Here is a 16,175-nt window from a genome sequence, read left to right on the forward strand (position 1 = left end):
ATGTCTAGTATAGTGAAGAGAAGGACCAGGGGAGACATGATAGCAGTCTTCCAATATTTGAGGGGCTGCCACAGAGAGGAAGGGGTCAAGCTATTTTCCAAAGCATCTGAAGGCCAGACAAGGAATAATGGATGGAAATCAAGGAGAGATTCAACCTAGAAATAATGAGAAATTTTCTGACAGTGAGAACAATCAATCAAATGAACAGAAGTTGCCTTCAGAAGTTGTGGGAGCCACATCACCGGAAGCTTTCAAGAAGACTGGACTGCCGTTTGTCAGAAATGGTGTAGGGTCTCATGCTTGGGCAGGAGCTTGGGCTTGATGACCTACAAGAGCCCTTCCAACTCTGTTAATCTGTAAAGCTATTTTAAACTTGCAGATCTTTGGCGTTGAGTATTTTTTTGAAGCTGTAAAAGGATATCTGCCTGGGGTCTACCTTGATTTGTGTGGGGGGAGGGCACATATAAATCTTGTGAAATAATGAACACTGTGAAATAAATGAGAACATTCTGTGGATTATCCTTGAACTTTAGACAACCCCAGATCTACGCAAAATGGACTATCTTAATAAACTTAACAAAGTGATAGTATGGTGATATGTAGTTCCTGAAATTTTAGCATGCTTCCTCCGTTCCAGACACCACCATAAGATGAGGTAATGCAAATAAAGCGTCTCTACGACTTGGTGAAAAATGGAAAGAAAGACACCAAAAAAGGTGAAGGCAAGTGAGAACTGGCAACGGTATCAAGTAGGCTTGACGCAAAATAGGGAGGAGGTGTAGGAAGTTGAAATTGCTTTTCTTCTTAATCTGCAGCCTTGCCACACTTTTTTTTCACATAGTTGACTCTTCTGTCCTTGCAAAACACAGCACGTGACTAGTTTCTTCATTAGACACGACTATTTCTCCACTCCCTTTGGGTAAAGGATCAATAGGCAATATATTGTGGCTTAGGGATAAAATTAGGGCCTAAATATTTCCACTGTTCACAGGGCAGAAAAGAATACTTTTGCCCAACTATTGTGGCCCACCAGTGGCCAGCAGAGCTGGCGGCAGACTCAGACAGTGAGGAGGTTGTGGGGGGAACATGGGCCAGTCCTGGAGTCTGGGGAAGTTCTGATGAGTGCTCTACATCGAAGGCAGAGATTGGGCCAGGGCCACCCAACAGTTATCAGCTGCCTTCGGATTCGGAGGTCAGTGGGGCAGAAGAACAGCTGGAGCCTGTTCCCAACATGCACTTGTGCAGAACTGCCAGAAGAAGGGAACAGTTAAGGAACAAGGGTCAACTCGGAAGTAAAGACACAGGTGGATGGTGAATGCCCCTCTCGTAGGGAATAAAGAGGAGCGAAAGGGGAGCGATGTTTGCAGGAGACAATTAGTTCATTTAATTAGGGAAAAGATTTGTTCCTGACTCCTTGCCAAGTATTTTCTGGTACAGCCTTGCGCTTGGAAGCTCTCGGCCTGGCAACTCTCCAAGACTGATAAGGTCTGTAGTTGCAAATCACTCTTGAAAGACTGTTTGCCGGGACTTTGCTGGATGTGAATGAGAGGAATTCACATTAGACTAATAAAAAGGGGTTTTGTCGGGATGAGGAGTCTGCTTCATGATTTTGTGAAGCCTAGGGGTCAGAACACCCAAGTGTTATTAGGCAAACAAGGAATTTGTCTCTGGCGCAGAGACTCTCCATTGCCAAGTTTGAAAAATCACTGAAGTAAAAGTACAGGTAGTCCTTGACTTACAATAGTTTGTTTAGTGACTGTTGAAAATTACAACGACACTGAAAAAAGTAGCTTATGACCATGTTTCACACTTATAAGTATAGCAGCCTCCCCATGGTCATAAGATCAAAATTCAGATGCTCGGCAATTGACTCATATTTATGATGGTTGCAATGTCCCGGGTCTCATGATCCCGTTTTGCTACTTTCTGATTAGCAAAGTCAATGGGAAAATCAGATTCACTTAACAATTGGGTTACTAATTAAATAACTGCAATGATTCCCTTAACAAATGCGGCAAGGAAAGTCGTAAAATGGAGCAAAACTCACTTAACAAATGTCTCACTTTAGCAACAGAAATGTTGGGCTCAGTTGTGTCAAGGACTACCTGTATGTCCCTAATTTTTTTGTTATTGAATATTGTAAGTCTGTTGGAGCACGAAGAAGATGGAAGCAATCCATATCATATTTTAGATCTGTGAACCCCATGGATAAAATGGTAGATGGGAATGGCCTTGGGAGACAGGAGGAGAAATGTTAGTAGACAATAGCCAGAAAAGAGGAAACTCAACCCACAAAGCAATGCAGGGGTAGCAAAGTCTGAGAAAGGACTTTGTATCCTTGACTGGAAAGGCAAGAGGTGGAGGTGGGGGGAGATGTATTTTCAGTCTTGAAAGATTCTGTTAATGTAACCATACAATAAAGTTGGAGCGATTACTTCTGGGTATGCTTCTTGTGTGGGCTACCTCGTCAAGCTGACAATGGAGCGTAGAACTTTCCCGGGGAGGTCAACTAACGAATTGTAGACCATATGCAACCCAGATCAAACCACCAACAATAATTTGAATGCTTCTATTGTTTTCTTTTTTTAATTATTGTTATTTTATTGCTTTAAAATGTTTTGAGCATGTCAGCTTAATATTTTTTTTAATTGTGAACCACCGAGAGTAATTAACAGAGATAGGCAGCTATGGAAATTGAAAAAAAATATATGAATTAATAAATAATTTGGCCTCAGGGGTGCTTTTTTTCAACAGGCAACTGGACTTTCTTGTTTTTCTTTGAAGACGTTTAGCTTCTCATCCAAGGAGCATCTTCAACTCTTGGATGAGAAGCTAAACGTCTTCAAAGAAAAACCAGATGGTCCAGCTGCCATCAGAAAAGCACCTTTGGGACAACCATGACTTGGATGACTAAGAATCTTCATAGACATTCAATTTGGCCACAGTTTCCTCATTTGCTCTTTTTGTTGGGAACAAAATGTCAGTGCACGTAGTTCTTGACTTACGACCACAACTGAGTCCAACATTTCTGTTGCTAACTGAGACAGTTGTTAAGAGAGTTTTGCTCCCAGTTTATGACCTTTCTTAATTGTTAAGTGAATCACTGCAGTTGTTAAGCTGGTAATGTGGTTAAGTGAATCTGGCCTCCCCATTGACTTTGCTTGTCAGAAGGTCACAAAAGCGGATCATGTGACTCCTGGGACACTGCAACTGTCATAAATATGAGTCAGTTGCCAAGCACCTGAATTTTGACCTCGGGAATGTGCTGCAACAGCCGTAAGTATGAAAAAAAACACTCATAAATCACTTTTTTCACTGCGTTGTAATTTCAAAAGGTTGCTAAGTGAGCTGTTGTAAGTTGAGGACTGCCTGTGTAGGTGTTAAGCCTATGTGTAATGTTCAGTTTGTTCTTCATTCATTCCAGAAAATGAGAGCAGGACTCCACAGGCCTGAAGTGCAAAGAGCTATAACACAATCCCAAAATCTTTCCGAAAATAAGTTTACGGTTTCCACGAGCTCCGAAACGCCACAATAAGCCTGTAGAATGTGTGAAATGATAAAGGCGGCCATGGAGATAAAGTTGATGAGTCATTTCCTCAAGAAATTACTATTACTGCTTTTATCTACTATTTTGGCCTCCGTGCCAAACCCACACAGACCATACTTCCCTCTCTCATTCTTGAGGCAGCTTCCCGTTTATCCAAGCTGCTTTGTGCAAATCAGCGATGTTAAACCATGGCTGAAACACCCACTTCTGGACAGATAAATGTTCCTCATGTTCGCTGACCTTTACAAGGCTTGGGTGCAAGGGGCCGTCAACAGCTGAGGATGGAGTTGGTGCAGCTGTTTTTCTGTTTTTCAGCCGTTGCCGGCAAGTGCCTTTTTTAAATATTTCGATAGATGTATGAATATATCAGGGTTATTGTGGAGTTTGTGGCTCTTATTCTCTTGCATTAGCTAGGCTCAGCTGCTTATTAATTAATTTATTTATTTATTATATTTGTTTTATATATCCAGGTAGCTCAAGGTGATGAATATATCTAACATTTTTCCTTTTTCCTATTTTCCCCACAACAACTCTGTGAGGTGGGCTAGGCTGAGAGAGAGTGAATGGCTCAAAGTCAGCTAGCTGGGTTTCACCCCTAAGATGGGACGAACTCACCGTCTCATGATTTCTAACCAGACGCCTTAACCACTAAGACCTGGAGGTCTCCGAACTTGGTAACTTTAAAACTTGTGGACATCAACTCTCAGAATTCCTCAGCCAGCCATGTTTGGAGATTCTTGCTCTAAACCAAACGGGCTTTCTCTAGACTATTTCATTATTTGTATACTTTTTCTCTTTAACCCACTTCTCTTGCATTATGCTGTTGCAGGCAGACTTTTGATGTTTTGCAAGAAAAATAAATGGAAGTTTTCCAAAATATTTGGAAAAGATGTGAATTCTGAGGAAGACTAGAGGGAACTCAGAGGAGAATGACTTTTCTTGCGTCAGTTGTTAAGTGAACCACTGCAGTTGATAAGTTAGTAACCTTGTTGTTAAATGAATCTTGCTTCTCCCATTGACTTTGCTTGTCAGAAGATCGCAAAAGGGGGTCAAGTGATCTTGGGACAAAGCAAAGGTCATAAATACGAGTCAGTTGTCAACCATCTGAATTTTTATGACATGACCATGGGGTTGCTGGAATGGTCGTAACTATGAATAATGGTCATAAGTCACTTTTTTCAGTGCTGTTGTAACTTTAAATGCTCACTAAGCAAATTGTTGTACGTCGAGGACTACCTGTGTAGAAAAACCAAGCCTGGAGATGCAGGAGACAATGTTTTGGTTGCATTGTGAAACCTACTTGACCTACAACAATTTCTTTAGTGACCATTCAAAGTTACAACCGCACTATATTGGAAGAAAAATCCATCTGGTTCAGTTCCAAGCTGAGAAAAAGGTACTGGAAACAAAATGGAGGCTGATTGGAAAGAAAGATTATTTTTATTGATGAGCAGAAACACTAACAGCATGTGGTTCTGGGGCAGCTGACCTACCGGTTGAATGAGTGGATGGATCTTTACAGGTTTCTGAGATGTTGCTGGGAGTTGTACAATATCTGAAATATCCTGGGGTTGTGCAATGTAATGAACTTTGTGTCTTTTGCTATTCTAATGGTGATGGGTTAATCCTATTATGTCCTAAAAGGTCACATCTTTTCTTAGAATTTGGGTGGAGGAGAATGTAAATTTTAATCTCATTGCTGGGGGTGAAGGTGTTTTGTTTGTCAGTAGGCTGGCCCAACCTTTCTTAATGGGCACATTAAGAACGATTGGGAGCTACTTTCTGCCTTTAAAAACATGTTTCTCTATTTCTCCTTTGGGGAAATATAATATTCTGCCTCTTTTAATATTCCCCAAAACATTTCATTCTCTAGGACAGGGAGGAGGCTTCCCATGACTGAAAAGAGTGATTTATGATCAGTCATTGCGGTTATGACCATCCAGCATCCCAATGGTCATGTCATCAAAATTCAGACACTTAGCAACCATTGTGTATTTATGAGGGATGCAGCATCCCAGGGTCACATGATCACCTTTGGCAACTTTTCTAGCTCGCTTCTGACCAGTAAAGTCAAAGGGGAAAGCTGGATTAATAATTGCAATGGTTCGCTTAACAGTGGTGGCAAAAAAAAAAAAAAAACTTAAAACCAGGCGTGATTCACTTAACAACCACTTCATTTAGCAATGGAAATTCTGTTCTCAGTTGGGGTCATAAGTCTGGCACTCCCTGTGCAGCAGAATGGGTATTTAGGGCAGAATTGGGACCCGTCAGCAAATTTCTCTGCAAAAGTTAGTATCGCTGGGTACTGTGAGATTTACTGACATGTATATCTGGATTGCACCATAAAAATATGCATTGGTGATTTTTATCATTTATTTATTCATTGAAATAATTTGTATTTGTTATGAATAAGGAACCTGGGAGGTATTGTGTTTCTTCGTGCCTTTAGGCCTCCCAGTATTAGAACCCAGCTTACAAATACTGCTGCTTTGACTGACCAATCAGAATAGAGCTGGAAGGGGCCTTGGAGGTCTTCTAGTCCAGCCCCCTGCTCAAGCTGGAGACCCTATAGCATTTCAGACAAATGGCTGTCCAGTCTCTTCTTAAAAACCTCCAGGGATGGAGCACATACAATGTCTGAAGGCAAGCTGTCCTCACTGTGAGGAAGTTTCTCCTTAGTTCTAGGTTGCTTCTCTCCTGGGTTAGTTTCCATCTATTGTTTCTTGTCTGCCCTTCTGGTACTTTGGAGAATAATTTGGCCCCCTCTTCTTTGTGGCAGCCTCTCAGTTACTGGAATACTGGTATCATGTTCCGACTAGCCCTTCTTTTCTCTAGATTGGCCATACCCAATTCTTGCAACCATTCTTAATATGTTTTTGTCTCTGGGCCCTTACTCCTCTTAGTAGCATTTTTTCCAAAGTCTCAAAACCTTTTTTATAATGTAGTGACCAAAACTGGATGCAGTATTCCAGGTATGGCCTTACTAAGGTTTTATAAAACGATACTAATACTTCACTTGAGTTTGATTCTATGCTTTTATTTGTACAACCAAGGATTGTGTTCACATTTTTGGCTGCTGCTGCACACTGCTGGCTGATGTGGAAGTGATTGTCCACTATGATTTGCATGATTTGCATAAGGACATCATGGTACCTATGATGTTACTGTGACTTGGATCAGATATCTATGGTAGTGCTCTCACATTATAAATGGTGTGTAATAGCCTTGCAAGCCTGGTTAACTATAGTTATGTCAATGAACAGAGTTTAAGCAAAACTTGGTTTAAAATGATATGCAAAACCAATTGCAGACTCACTTCCTGCCTTCTGATCCATTTATATTTCCATCTTTGATTTTTTTTAAATCCAAATCATATAATGAACAATTCAGAATGATGTAGATTAGAACAATCCAACCAGAGTTCAGTTCTTTATTTGCTCACACACATATAGACAGATTCTCTCCAGACTAAAACCTGGCAAGAGAAGAAGGGAGGTAGGGAGGAAGAAAGGAAGGAAGGAATTTTATGGATATACACAATGCCTGTTGTTGACTTTCTGTTGATATTTTAATGTTATATACATTTTTGCTATTTTGTTTGCTTTTGTCTTGTTAATCCTCCCATAACAATAGACTTGGCTGTACATATTTGTGAAATAAATAATAAACTGATTTGCCGGTTTGCCGAACTGGCCATAATGTTAACTACAGGTTCACCTAAACTGGGGAGAACCCATAGCATCCCAACCCTGGTTGGGGACCCCCCTATATTAGGTAATTTTGGGCTAGGCTTTCTTACTTACTTAGACTAAAAAATCAAAAATATCTGTCCACTACAGATAGTCCTTGTTTAGCAACCACAGTTGGAACAAGCACCTTGGTTACTAAGTGAAGGAGAACTAAATGAAATTGCAATTGCACGTAAACTCTTATTTCAACTTTCCTTTGCTTTACAGTCTTGTGAAGATCATGTCAGGATTGGTCTCAAAGTTCCTTTTTCATTGCCATCGTAAATGTAAATAGTCATTGTATGAGGCAGTTGTTAAACAAGAACTGTGATCTGCATTATTTCTGATCTACTCAATAAGCAAACCTCTTTGTTATTTAAAACATTAAAGCTGTGTTTAAAAAAAGAAATCCCCGCCATAAATGAGGAAGTCAGCTCTATTTTCCTACAGTCGAAATGATGACACGATTCAAAGAAATTTAAAAGTTGGTGTTGCCACATACTGAAAGTCATTTTCTTCCTTTTTTTAACACTCCCAAAAAAGATTTTTCCTCTTGCATACACAGCTGCCCACCTCTTCAAACTACCCCAAACAAAAACATAAAACAACAACAATCAAACAGATAACAAAGAATCAGAGTTGGAAGGGACCTTGTAGGTCATCTAGTCCAGCTCCCTGCCCAAGCGGGAGACCCTACACCATTTCTGACAAATGGCAGTCCAATCTCTTCTTGAAAGTCTCAAGTGATGGCGCTCCCACAACTTCCGAGGGCAACTTCTGTTCCATTGCGTGATTGTTCTCACTGTCAGAAAGTTTCTCCTTATTTCCAGGTTAAATCTCTCCTTGTTCAGTTTCCATCCATTATTCCTTGTCTGGCCTACAGGCGCAAGTCATTTTTTGGGTGGTTCTGTGGATAGTATTTTTTTCTTCCAGAGAATATCTTGATCTTCTTTTTTACCCCTTGACAAAACTTTACGAGCAGATCCAAAATGAATTAGAAGTCAGCTAGGAACAGACACAACTGATTGACTAACCAAGCTGTTGTTTTTGGTTGCTGGTGCTCAGGAAGGACCTGCTGTCTTATACAACTATGAACCACATAGAAGGTGTGATTCCTAAATCAGTCTGATTGTTACAAACTTTGCAACATGGCTGGTTGCAAAGGCACCTATGCCCAAAGAAATGGATGTTAAAGCTTATTCTGCCCCTTACAGTGTCCTTCCCTTCTGGCTATGGGGAAAAGGCTAAAGAAAATCTTTATTTTGTTTAATCCTGCAGTGCTGACCCCATGCCATGGATTCAGTGTGGACACTGAACAACCGATTATCTTCCGGGAAACGGTGAAAAGTTTTGGCTACAGTGTGGCGCAATTTGGAAGCGGCACAAATGCCGGGTAGGTGACCCCAGTCTGTCTATAACAGGAATATGTCAAACTCAATTTCATTGAGGGCCATATCAGGGCTGTGGTTGACCTCAATCCCGGGTGGGTATGGCCAGCTGGACGGGCGTGAACAGCTTGATGCCACTCACTGGGTGTGACTGACTGGATGGGTGTGGCTGACTGGGTGGGCGTGGCCAGCTTAACGCCACTCCTCAAACTGCTGGCGTGTTTCCTCTTCACATTGGGTAGACTGGGCTGAAGTGACACAGGCCAGCCCTGTACGTTTTCCAGAATGGTCCTGAGGGCCGTATCCAACAATATTGTAGGGTGGATCTGGCCTGAGGGCCTTGTGTTTGACGCCCATGGTCTAGAACAATGTTTCTCAACATGACAAGTTAAAGATGGGTGTCCCAAAGGTGGCTTTTCAAAAGGCAACTGGACTTTCTTGTTTTTATTCAAAGACATTTCACTTCTCATCCAAGAAGCTTCTTCAGCTTGGACTGGATGGTGGGGAATGAACGTATTTACACTCCTTGGAGACAGCTGGTCATTTGCTTTCTTTTAGCAAGTCATCTAGGCCACTTGGAAGTTTATCTGTGTCCTCGGGGTCACCTGAGTGGTGTTCTCTCCTTCCTTCCTTCCTTCCTTCCTTCCTTCCTTCCTTCCTTCCTTCCTTCCTTCCTTCCTTCCTTCCTTCCTTCCTTCCCTCCCTCGCTCCCTCCCTCCCTCCTTCCTTCCTTCCTGCCTTCTTCCCTCCTTCTCTCCCTCCTTCTCCTTCCTTCCTTCCTTCCTTCCTTCCTTCCTTCCTTCCTTCCTTCTTTCCTTCCTTCCCTCGCCCCCTCCCTCCCTCCCTCACTCCCTGGTTGTTTAGTCCGAGTGGCTGAATCCTGTTTGGGTCCTTGAGCAGGTAGATTTCTGATTTGCCTATTCTACTTAGTCTGTGTTTCGCCTCCTCTTGACAGGGTGTTAGTAGGTGCTCCACTTCAGCAGGGAGTTGTGAATGAAACAGGGAAAATATACAAATGCCAGGTGACTGCAAGCAAGTCAGGCGGATGCCAGGAGTTGATTCTTCAAAGTAAGTGCTGAACTCTTTGATCCCTTGATGTTTAAGGCAGGAACTTCAGCATTTAATATTGACTTATTTATTGCTTTTGTTCCTCATAAATAATAAATGAGGAAGATAAGTACTAAAATACTATATTTTTATTCATATTTTAAACACTTATATTTTATATGTATATTGAATTTCAAAAGAAAAAGTTTATTGTATTTAAGTTATCCAGGGCCACATTATGTAAACTGTATTGCATTTCCTCTCTTTGGGGAGGTACATTAACACGATAAATCAAGATGTCTGTTGAGGTACTTCCCCATTAGGAGAATGAGAGCATACAGGGAGACGTAGTGAGAGTGGTGAAGAATAACACACAAACAGCACACAGATACACTGTATAGTAAAATGTAGGTTTTTACCTCCAATAAACGTTTAAGCAAAGTCCAAACAAGCAGTCCAAATCATTCACAGTTAAATCAGTCAGTTTTCAGTCCAGGGATAATCCAATAACAAAGTCCAGTATCAAAAACAATTCAGTAACAGACTTACATCAAATCCCAGATGAACTATGATCAGTAACACTCAATAGGAAGGCAACACTCTCCAGAACAACAGAACAAGAACTAAACAACCCAGGTTTCTGGCTCCATCTTATGGCCATTTGAGGAACCACACCCAATTACAGTTTTAGCATTCTCTTAAAGAGACAGTATTAAAATGTCTATCCTGGTTTATATATTTTCCAACCCAACTATTAGGTGACTTATACTCCCAACACTCTCTTTCCTTCCTTCCTTCCTTCCTTCCTTCCTTCCTTCCTTCCTTCCTTCCTTCCTTCCTTCCTTCCTTCCTTCCTTCCTTCCTTCCTTCCTTCCTTCCCCCTTCCTTCCCCCTTCCTTCCTTCTTCCCTCTTCCCTTCTTTCCTGCCTGCCTTTGCTCCCTCCCCTCGCTCCCTTTCTCCCTCCCCTCCCTCCTTCCACCCTACCTTCCCTCCCTCCCTCTCTCCATCCATCCACCCATGCATCACTGGATGGATTATAAATTTAAACCCACATCATTATCTCTTGAAATCTTATGATTTCCACAGAACACAGTTTGAAGACACTGGTCTAGACTTCTCTTATATGTCCCTTAAGCCATGAATAAAACTTATTCTAGGTGAAACCCTTTGATGATTACCAGCTGAGTACCATGCCTGTATCCTCCTAAGGCATAACTTCCTGTAATTCCGGCTTATTTTGAAGTAATCATCAACCATATTCTTAAAATCTAGGATGGGCTTAAAAAAACATAAATAAGAATCACTATTATTATGAGCTACTCAAGTCATATGGAGATGGGCAGCATCAAACTGAATGAATTAATGAATAAAATACAGTTAGAATGGAAAATTTATAGCAAATGCTATTCAGTGTGTATGTGTGTGTGCGTGTGTGTTTTCCTTTAGTAATTTTTTTTTTGCCTTCTCAGGACCTCCTGATGCAATCAACATGTCTCTTGGTTTATCTGTTTCAGCCCATGATTCTCAAGTGTTGGTAAGGTATTGTCTTTGTCATTAGGTTGGTAGCAATGAGATGGTCTTTGCATAGCAGGTGGAAGCACTTCTCACCTTAAGGTAAAGGTAAAGGTTATCCTCGCACATATGTGCTAGTCATTTCTGGCTCTAGGGGGCGGTGCTCATCTCCGTTATAAAAATGAAGAGCCAGCACTGTCCGAAGATATCTCTGTGGTCATGTGGCCAGCATGACTAAATGTTGAAGACGCATGCATGGAACACTGTTACCTTCCCACCGAAGTGGTCCCTATTTTTCTACTTGCATTTTTACATGCTTTCAAACTGCTAGGTTGGCAGAAGCTGGGACAAGTAACGGGAGCTCATTCCATTAAGCAGTGCTGGGGATTCAAACTGCCGAACTACCAACCTCTCTGATTGACAAACTCAGCATTCTAGCCACTGAGCCACCACGTCCCTTAGGAGACTGCTGACTGCTGACCTTAGGAGGCCTCAAAAAGCTAACTGCAAGACACTGGATCTCTGGGAAGTAATAAAGGATGAAGATAAAGGGAAGAAGCACATTCAGACTGCAAAGTTCTGTTATTATAACCTTGTAATAAAAATAGCATTTGCCTTTGGTTTCTACCTTGGAGAGCGGACATCAGTCTTGCAAACCTGAATGTGCTCTCTCCCGCATCCCTATCTTCATAAGAACTAGGGGTGGGGTCTTGTTTGAGATTCAGGGAAATAAAAATTATTCCTGTAAAGGAACCGTATTTATCCTCTGTATAACCTAAAACCCTAATGGGAGATTAAATAAGGAATTGCACGTGAATGCTAGCTGTAAGGAAATAACAAGGCTTTTCCAGGTTACAGTTCTAGCCCGGATTCAGATTTCTCTTATCAGCCTGTTGTCTTGGTTGCAAGTTTTCCTTTTGTTCTTCAGGAATATTCCTCCTTTCCATTACATCGACACAGCAGTGTTATACAAGTAGTCCCCGAATTACAACTATTTGTTTAATGACAGTTTGAAGTTACAACAACAATGAAAAAGGTGACTTATGACTGTTTTTCACACTTATGACCATTGCAGCATCCCCAGGGTCACATGATCTAAATTCAGATGCTTAGCAACTGGCTCATATTTATGACGGTTGCAGTGTGCCGGGGTCATTGAACACCTTTTGTGACTTTCTGACAAGCAAGTCAATTGTGGAATCCAGATTCACTTTGCAACCATGTTACTCACTTAACAACTGCAATAATTCACTTAACAACTGTGGGAAGAAAGATGGTAAAATGAACCCAAATCCACTTAACAACTATCTCGCTTAGCAGCATAAATTTTGGGCTCAGTTGTGGTTATAAATTGAGAACTACCTGTATATGAAGTTAAGGATTAGGAGGCTTAAGGCTCCATAAAAGTTTTATTTCATTTACTTATATATCAAATTTAGAAACTGCCCATATTCCTCACGGATTGACTCAGGGTGGTATACAATTTAAATACTGTAGAAAAACATAAACTATATAGTAATAGCACTTACTTATATACCGCTTCACAGTGCTTCACAGCCTTCTCTAAGCAGTTTACAAAGTCAATATATTGCCCCCAATAATTTGAGTTCTCCTCTTACTGTCCTCAGAGGGTGGAAGGCTGATATTAGGAGGCAATTAAATCAGGAGTAAAATAATTAAAATTCAAAGTTAAAACAAGATAAAACAATTTAAGTGAAGTTGACCTTGCTAGATTTTCTGTGTCTGGTCACTGTAGATGGCTCTCCTTTACCCCACAGGTGTGTGGGCCCAGGGTACACCAAACGTGTGGGGAATACATATATCTCAAAGGTTATTGCTTCCTCTTGGACCAGAATTTGAGGCAGATCCAGCGCTTTCCTGATCAATTGCCAGGTGAGATCCAGATGCAAATCACCACCACCCACCTACAAATGTTAGAGATCATGTATGGGAAAATATAATTTCATTCATATCATTCATAATTTTCCCATAGTCTTATGAGTTGTTGCTTAACAACTGTTTGAAGTTAAAATTGATCTCCTCCAAGCTAAGAACAACCTGTTTTTGAAGTTGCAATGGCCACATATATAATATTACATGATCACATGATCCCGTTTGAGGTATTTGGTGACTGGCACACCTTTAAAGTCATTTTTGGTGCCCCACAGTCATGTGGCTACAATTTGTGACTATTTTTTTTTGCTGGTTTCTAGTATTTACTTCTGGTTTCTAACAACAACAACAACAAAAATCTCCACTGGGGGGAAATAGATTCACTTAACAACCATTGTGTTTGCATAAGAACTGTCATTAAAATTGGTAGTAACCTTCAATCTGATCATGTGATAGCAATAATACTTACTTATACAGGGGTATAAGTAAGTATAATTCAAAAATTTCAGCAACAAGCTCTCTGCCCCGTTGCTGGGTGGGCGTGGCCATGGTAGGAGTGGCCTAGTCAGCCTCCTGCACCACAGCTGAGGGTGGTGGTGGTATGTTTTTGCTCCAGAGGCTTTCCTCAAGCCTCTGGGAGGGCAAAAACGGCCTCCCCCAGGCTCCGGAGGCCTCTAGAAGCTGGAAAGGGGCCCATTTCTGGCTTTCTGGAACTTCCGGGAGGCCTATTTTTCGCCCTATCCAAGCCTTTGCGTGGGCTCTGCACTTGCCTCACATCCAAAGCGGGCTGCATGGAGACTTTTGAGAGGGGCAGGCTGGGTGGGAGGGGCAGGGCAGGGTGGGCAGGGCCAGCCAGGGGTGGGATTTGGTGGTTCTCTGAACCAGCCATAACATTAGCTACGGGTTCTCTTGAATCTGAGCGAACCCATAGCAGCCCATCCCTGGACTTATATACCACTTCACAGTGTTTGAAAGCTTTCTCTAAGCAGTTTACAGAGTCATCCTACTGCCTCCAACAATCTGGGTCCTCATTTTACTGATCTCGGAAGGCTGAGTCAACCTTGAGCCAGTGAGATTTGAAATGCCAAACTGCTGGCAGCCGGCAATCAGTAGCCTGCAGTACTGTATTCTAACCACTGCACCACTACAACTCTTGATGCCTCCACTTATGACTAAAACCCAGTGGTGGGATTCAAATGTTTTTATTACCAGTTCTGTGGGCGTGGCTTGGTGGGCATGGCAGGGGAAGTCAGAGGTGGCATTTGCCGGTTCTCTGAACTATTCAAAATGTCCACTATTGCTTCTCCAGAACTGGTCAGAACCTGCTGAATACCAACTCTGCTAAAAACCATATTTCAGGGTCAGTTACAATAATGTCAAGGACCACCTAAGCTCTCCAGGAGGCCCAGATGCATTGAGCTGAATGGAGCTTATTCTGAAATAAGCGTGAACAGGATTTTTGTAGAATTATACACACAAGGATGAAGGTCAGCTCATTCGGAAAAGAATGCGGGATAATTAAATGTCAGTCAACTTACAGTATCTCACATGCAGACACAGACATGCACAATCATGATTCATTTTTTGCATAATTTATTTATTATGTATGTTATTTTATTTTGTCATCTGCTTGACTATGTGCTATTCTTTTTTTTTTCCATTTTCTTCTCCATTGGCCTTGCTTCCGTAGAATGTTCCAGACGCCCTGCTGACATTGTTTTTCTGATTGATGGTTCAGGAAGCATAAAAACTCGTCAATTCATACAAATGAAAACCTTTATTTCTGAGGTCATAAAGCGTTTCCAAAATACAAACACTCAGGTAATGTTAAGAGATCAGACTGGATGAAACCATAATATTCAGAGTTGAAAATGTTGAGTCCCTCATTAATATCTGTAGTAGTATATAATCATTTAATTTTTTTACTGGGCTATAATATGCTCTTTCTAATTAGAAGCCTTTGATATTCAGTCTGTGGCAATTTCCATACTATGTTTGCTATTATCTTATAATATATATGTATATTTATTTTGGATGTTTTTATTTTTCACTTTTAAAATGTTTTTAGAGTTTTAATCGTAATACAGTTTAGTCCTTGACTTACAAGAGTTTATTTAGAGACTTCCGGTTTGAAGGGCTTCAGCAGTTTCTGTCTGGGTTTGCCGCTGGAGCGCCCCGAGTTGGTTGGTTTCGGGTCTAAGCCACCCCGTAGAGGTGGTGAAGAGGGGGGAGACTGCCAGCAGGGTTGAGGAGAGCCGCATCTCTCCTCCTCAGCTGGCCATTACTCCCTTTCCCGAAGGCGGTTGCAGCAGTGGTCAGAAATGGCCACCACAAAGAAGAACTCGACCAGAAAAGAATGTGCAGGAGGAAGATAAGAAGTGAAAGTTTTGGCTGACCGGGTTAAATTGTAAAAGCAACAACCAAGGTACTCTGGAATTTAAACTTACAAAAAATAACATCGCTCCCAAAGAAGAGTCGGAAGCAGCAAAGGAAAATGAAAAGGGAAAGGTTTGGCTTTTTTTTTTTCTTCTCTCTCCTTCCCTATACTGAAAGGAGACTTAAATAAGAAATCAGAAAAATCCGCTTTGACATCAATAGGCAATTAAGCTGAAAATAAAACAAAATGCCAAAGGGATAATAAAGATTTCTGGACATTAAAAACTTTCTTTTTCATAAGCAGGAAGGGAGAGAAAAAGAATAAGGGCAGGATCTGGAAGAGGAAGGATACTGCCTGGAATTAAAAAGAATCTAAAGTAAAACTTCAACAAGACTTCTAAAAGATACATTTTAACTGAAACTTTGCAACTAAATAGTAACCCTAGGAAGAGAAAGTGAAAAAAAAGAGCAAAAAAGAAACAGCTTGCCTGTATTTGGATTATTTGGTGATCTTTGGATTTTTGGTTATTACATTTGAATGACTAAAATCAATCAGGTGGTTGATTAAAAATTTATACAATGGCACCACTTCTGGATGAATTGAAAATGGAACTTAAAAAGTACAAAGAAGATGCACAAGAAGGGAAAGGTTCTTTTGGCTTTGTCTTTCAATTTTTAGAAAT

General features: G+C 41.1%; 1 protein-coding gene across 1 annotated transcript in view; it reads left to right on the plus strand.

The window, feature by feature from the left end:
- Positions 1–3,724: 3,724 nt before the first annotated feature.
- ITGAX (integrin subunit alpha X) overlaps positions 3,725–16,175 on the plus strand; it is a 46,770-nt gene continuing 34,319 nt past the window's right edge. The window contains exons 1-6 of the mRNA XM_087918239.1: positions 3,725–3,871; positions 8,554–8,668; positions 9,619–9,731; positions 11,181–11,245; positions 13,002–13,116; positions 14,807–14,937. Of these exons, the coding sequence (XP_087774365.1) occupies positions 3,829–3,871; positions 8,554–8,668; positions 9,619–9,731; positions 11,181–11,245; positions 13,002–13,116; positions 14,807–14,937 (582 nt within the window). The 5' untranslated portion in view covers positions 3,725–3,828. The remainder of the gene's footprint in view (positions 3,872–8,553; positions 8,669–9,618; positions 9,732–11,180; positions 11,246–13,001; positions 13,117–14,806; positions 14,938–16,175) is intronic.

This window comes from Pseudonaja textilis, chromosome Z (assembly GCF_049901715.1).
Source record: "Pseudonaja textilis isolate UNSWEBS1 chromosome Z, rPseTex1.2, whole genome shotgun sequence".
NCBI lineage: Eukaryota > Metazoa > Chordata > Lepidosauria > Squamata > Elapidae > Pseudonaja > Pseudonaja textilis.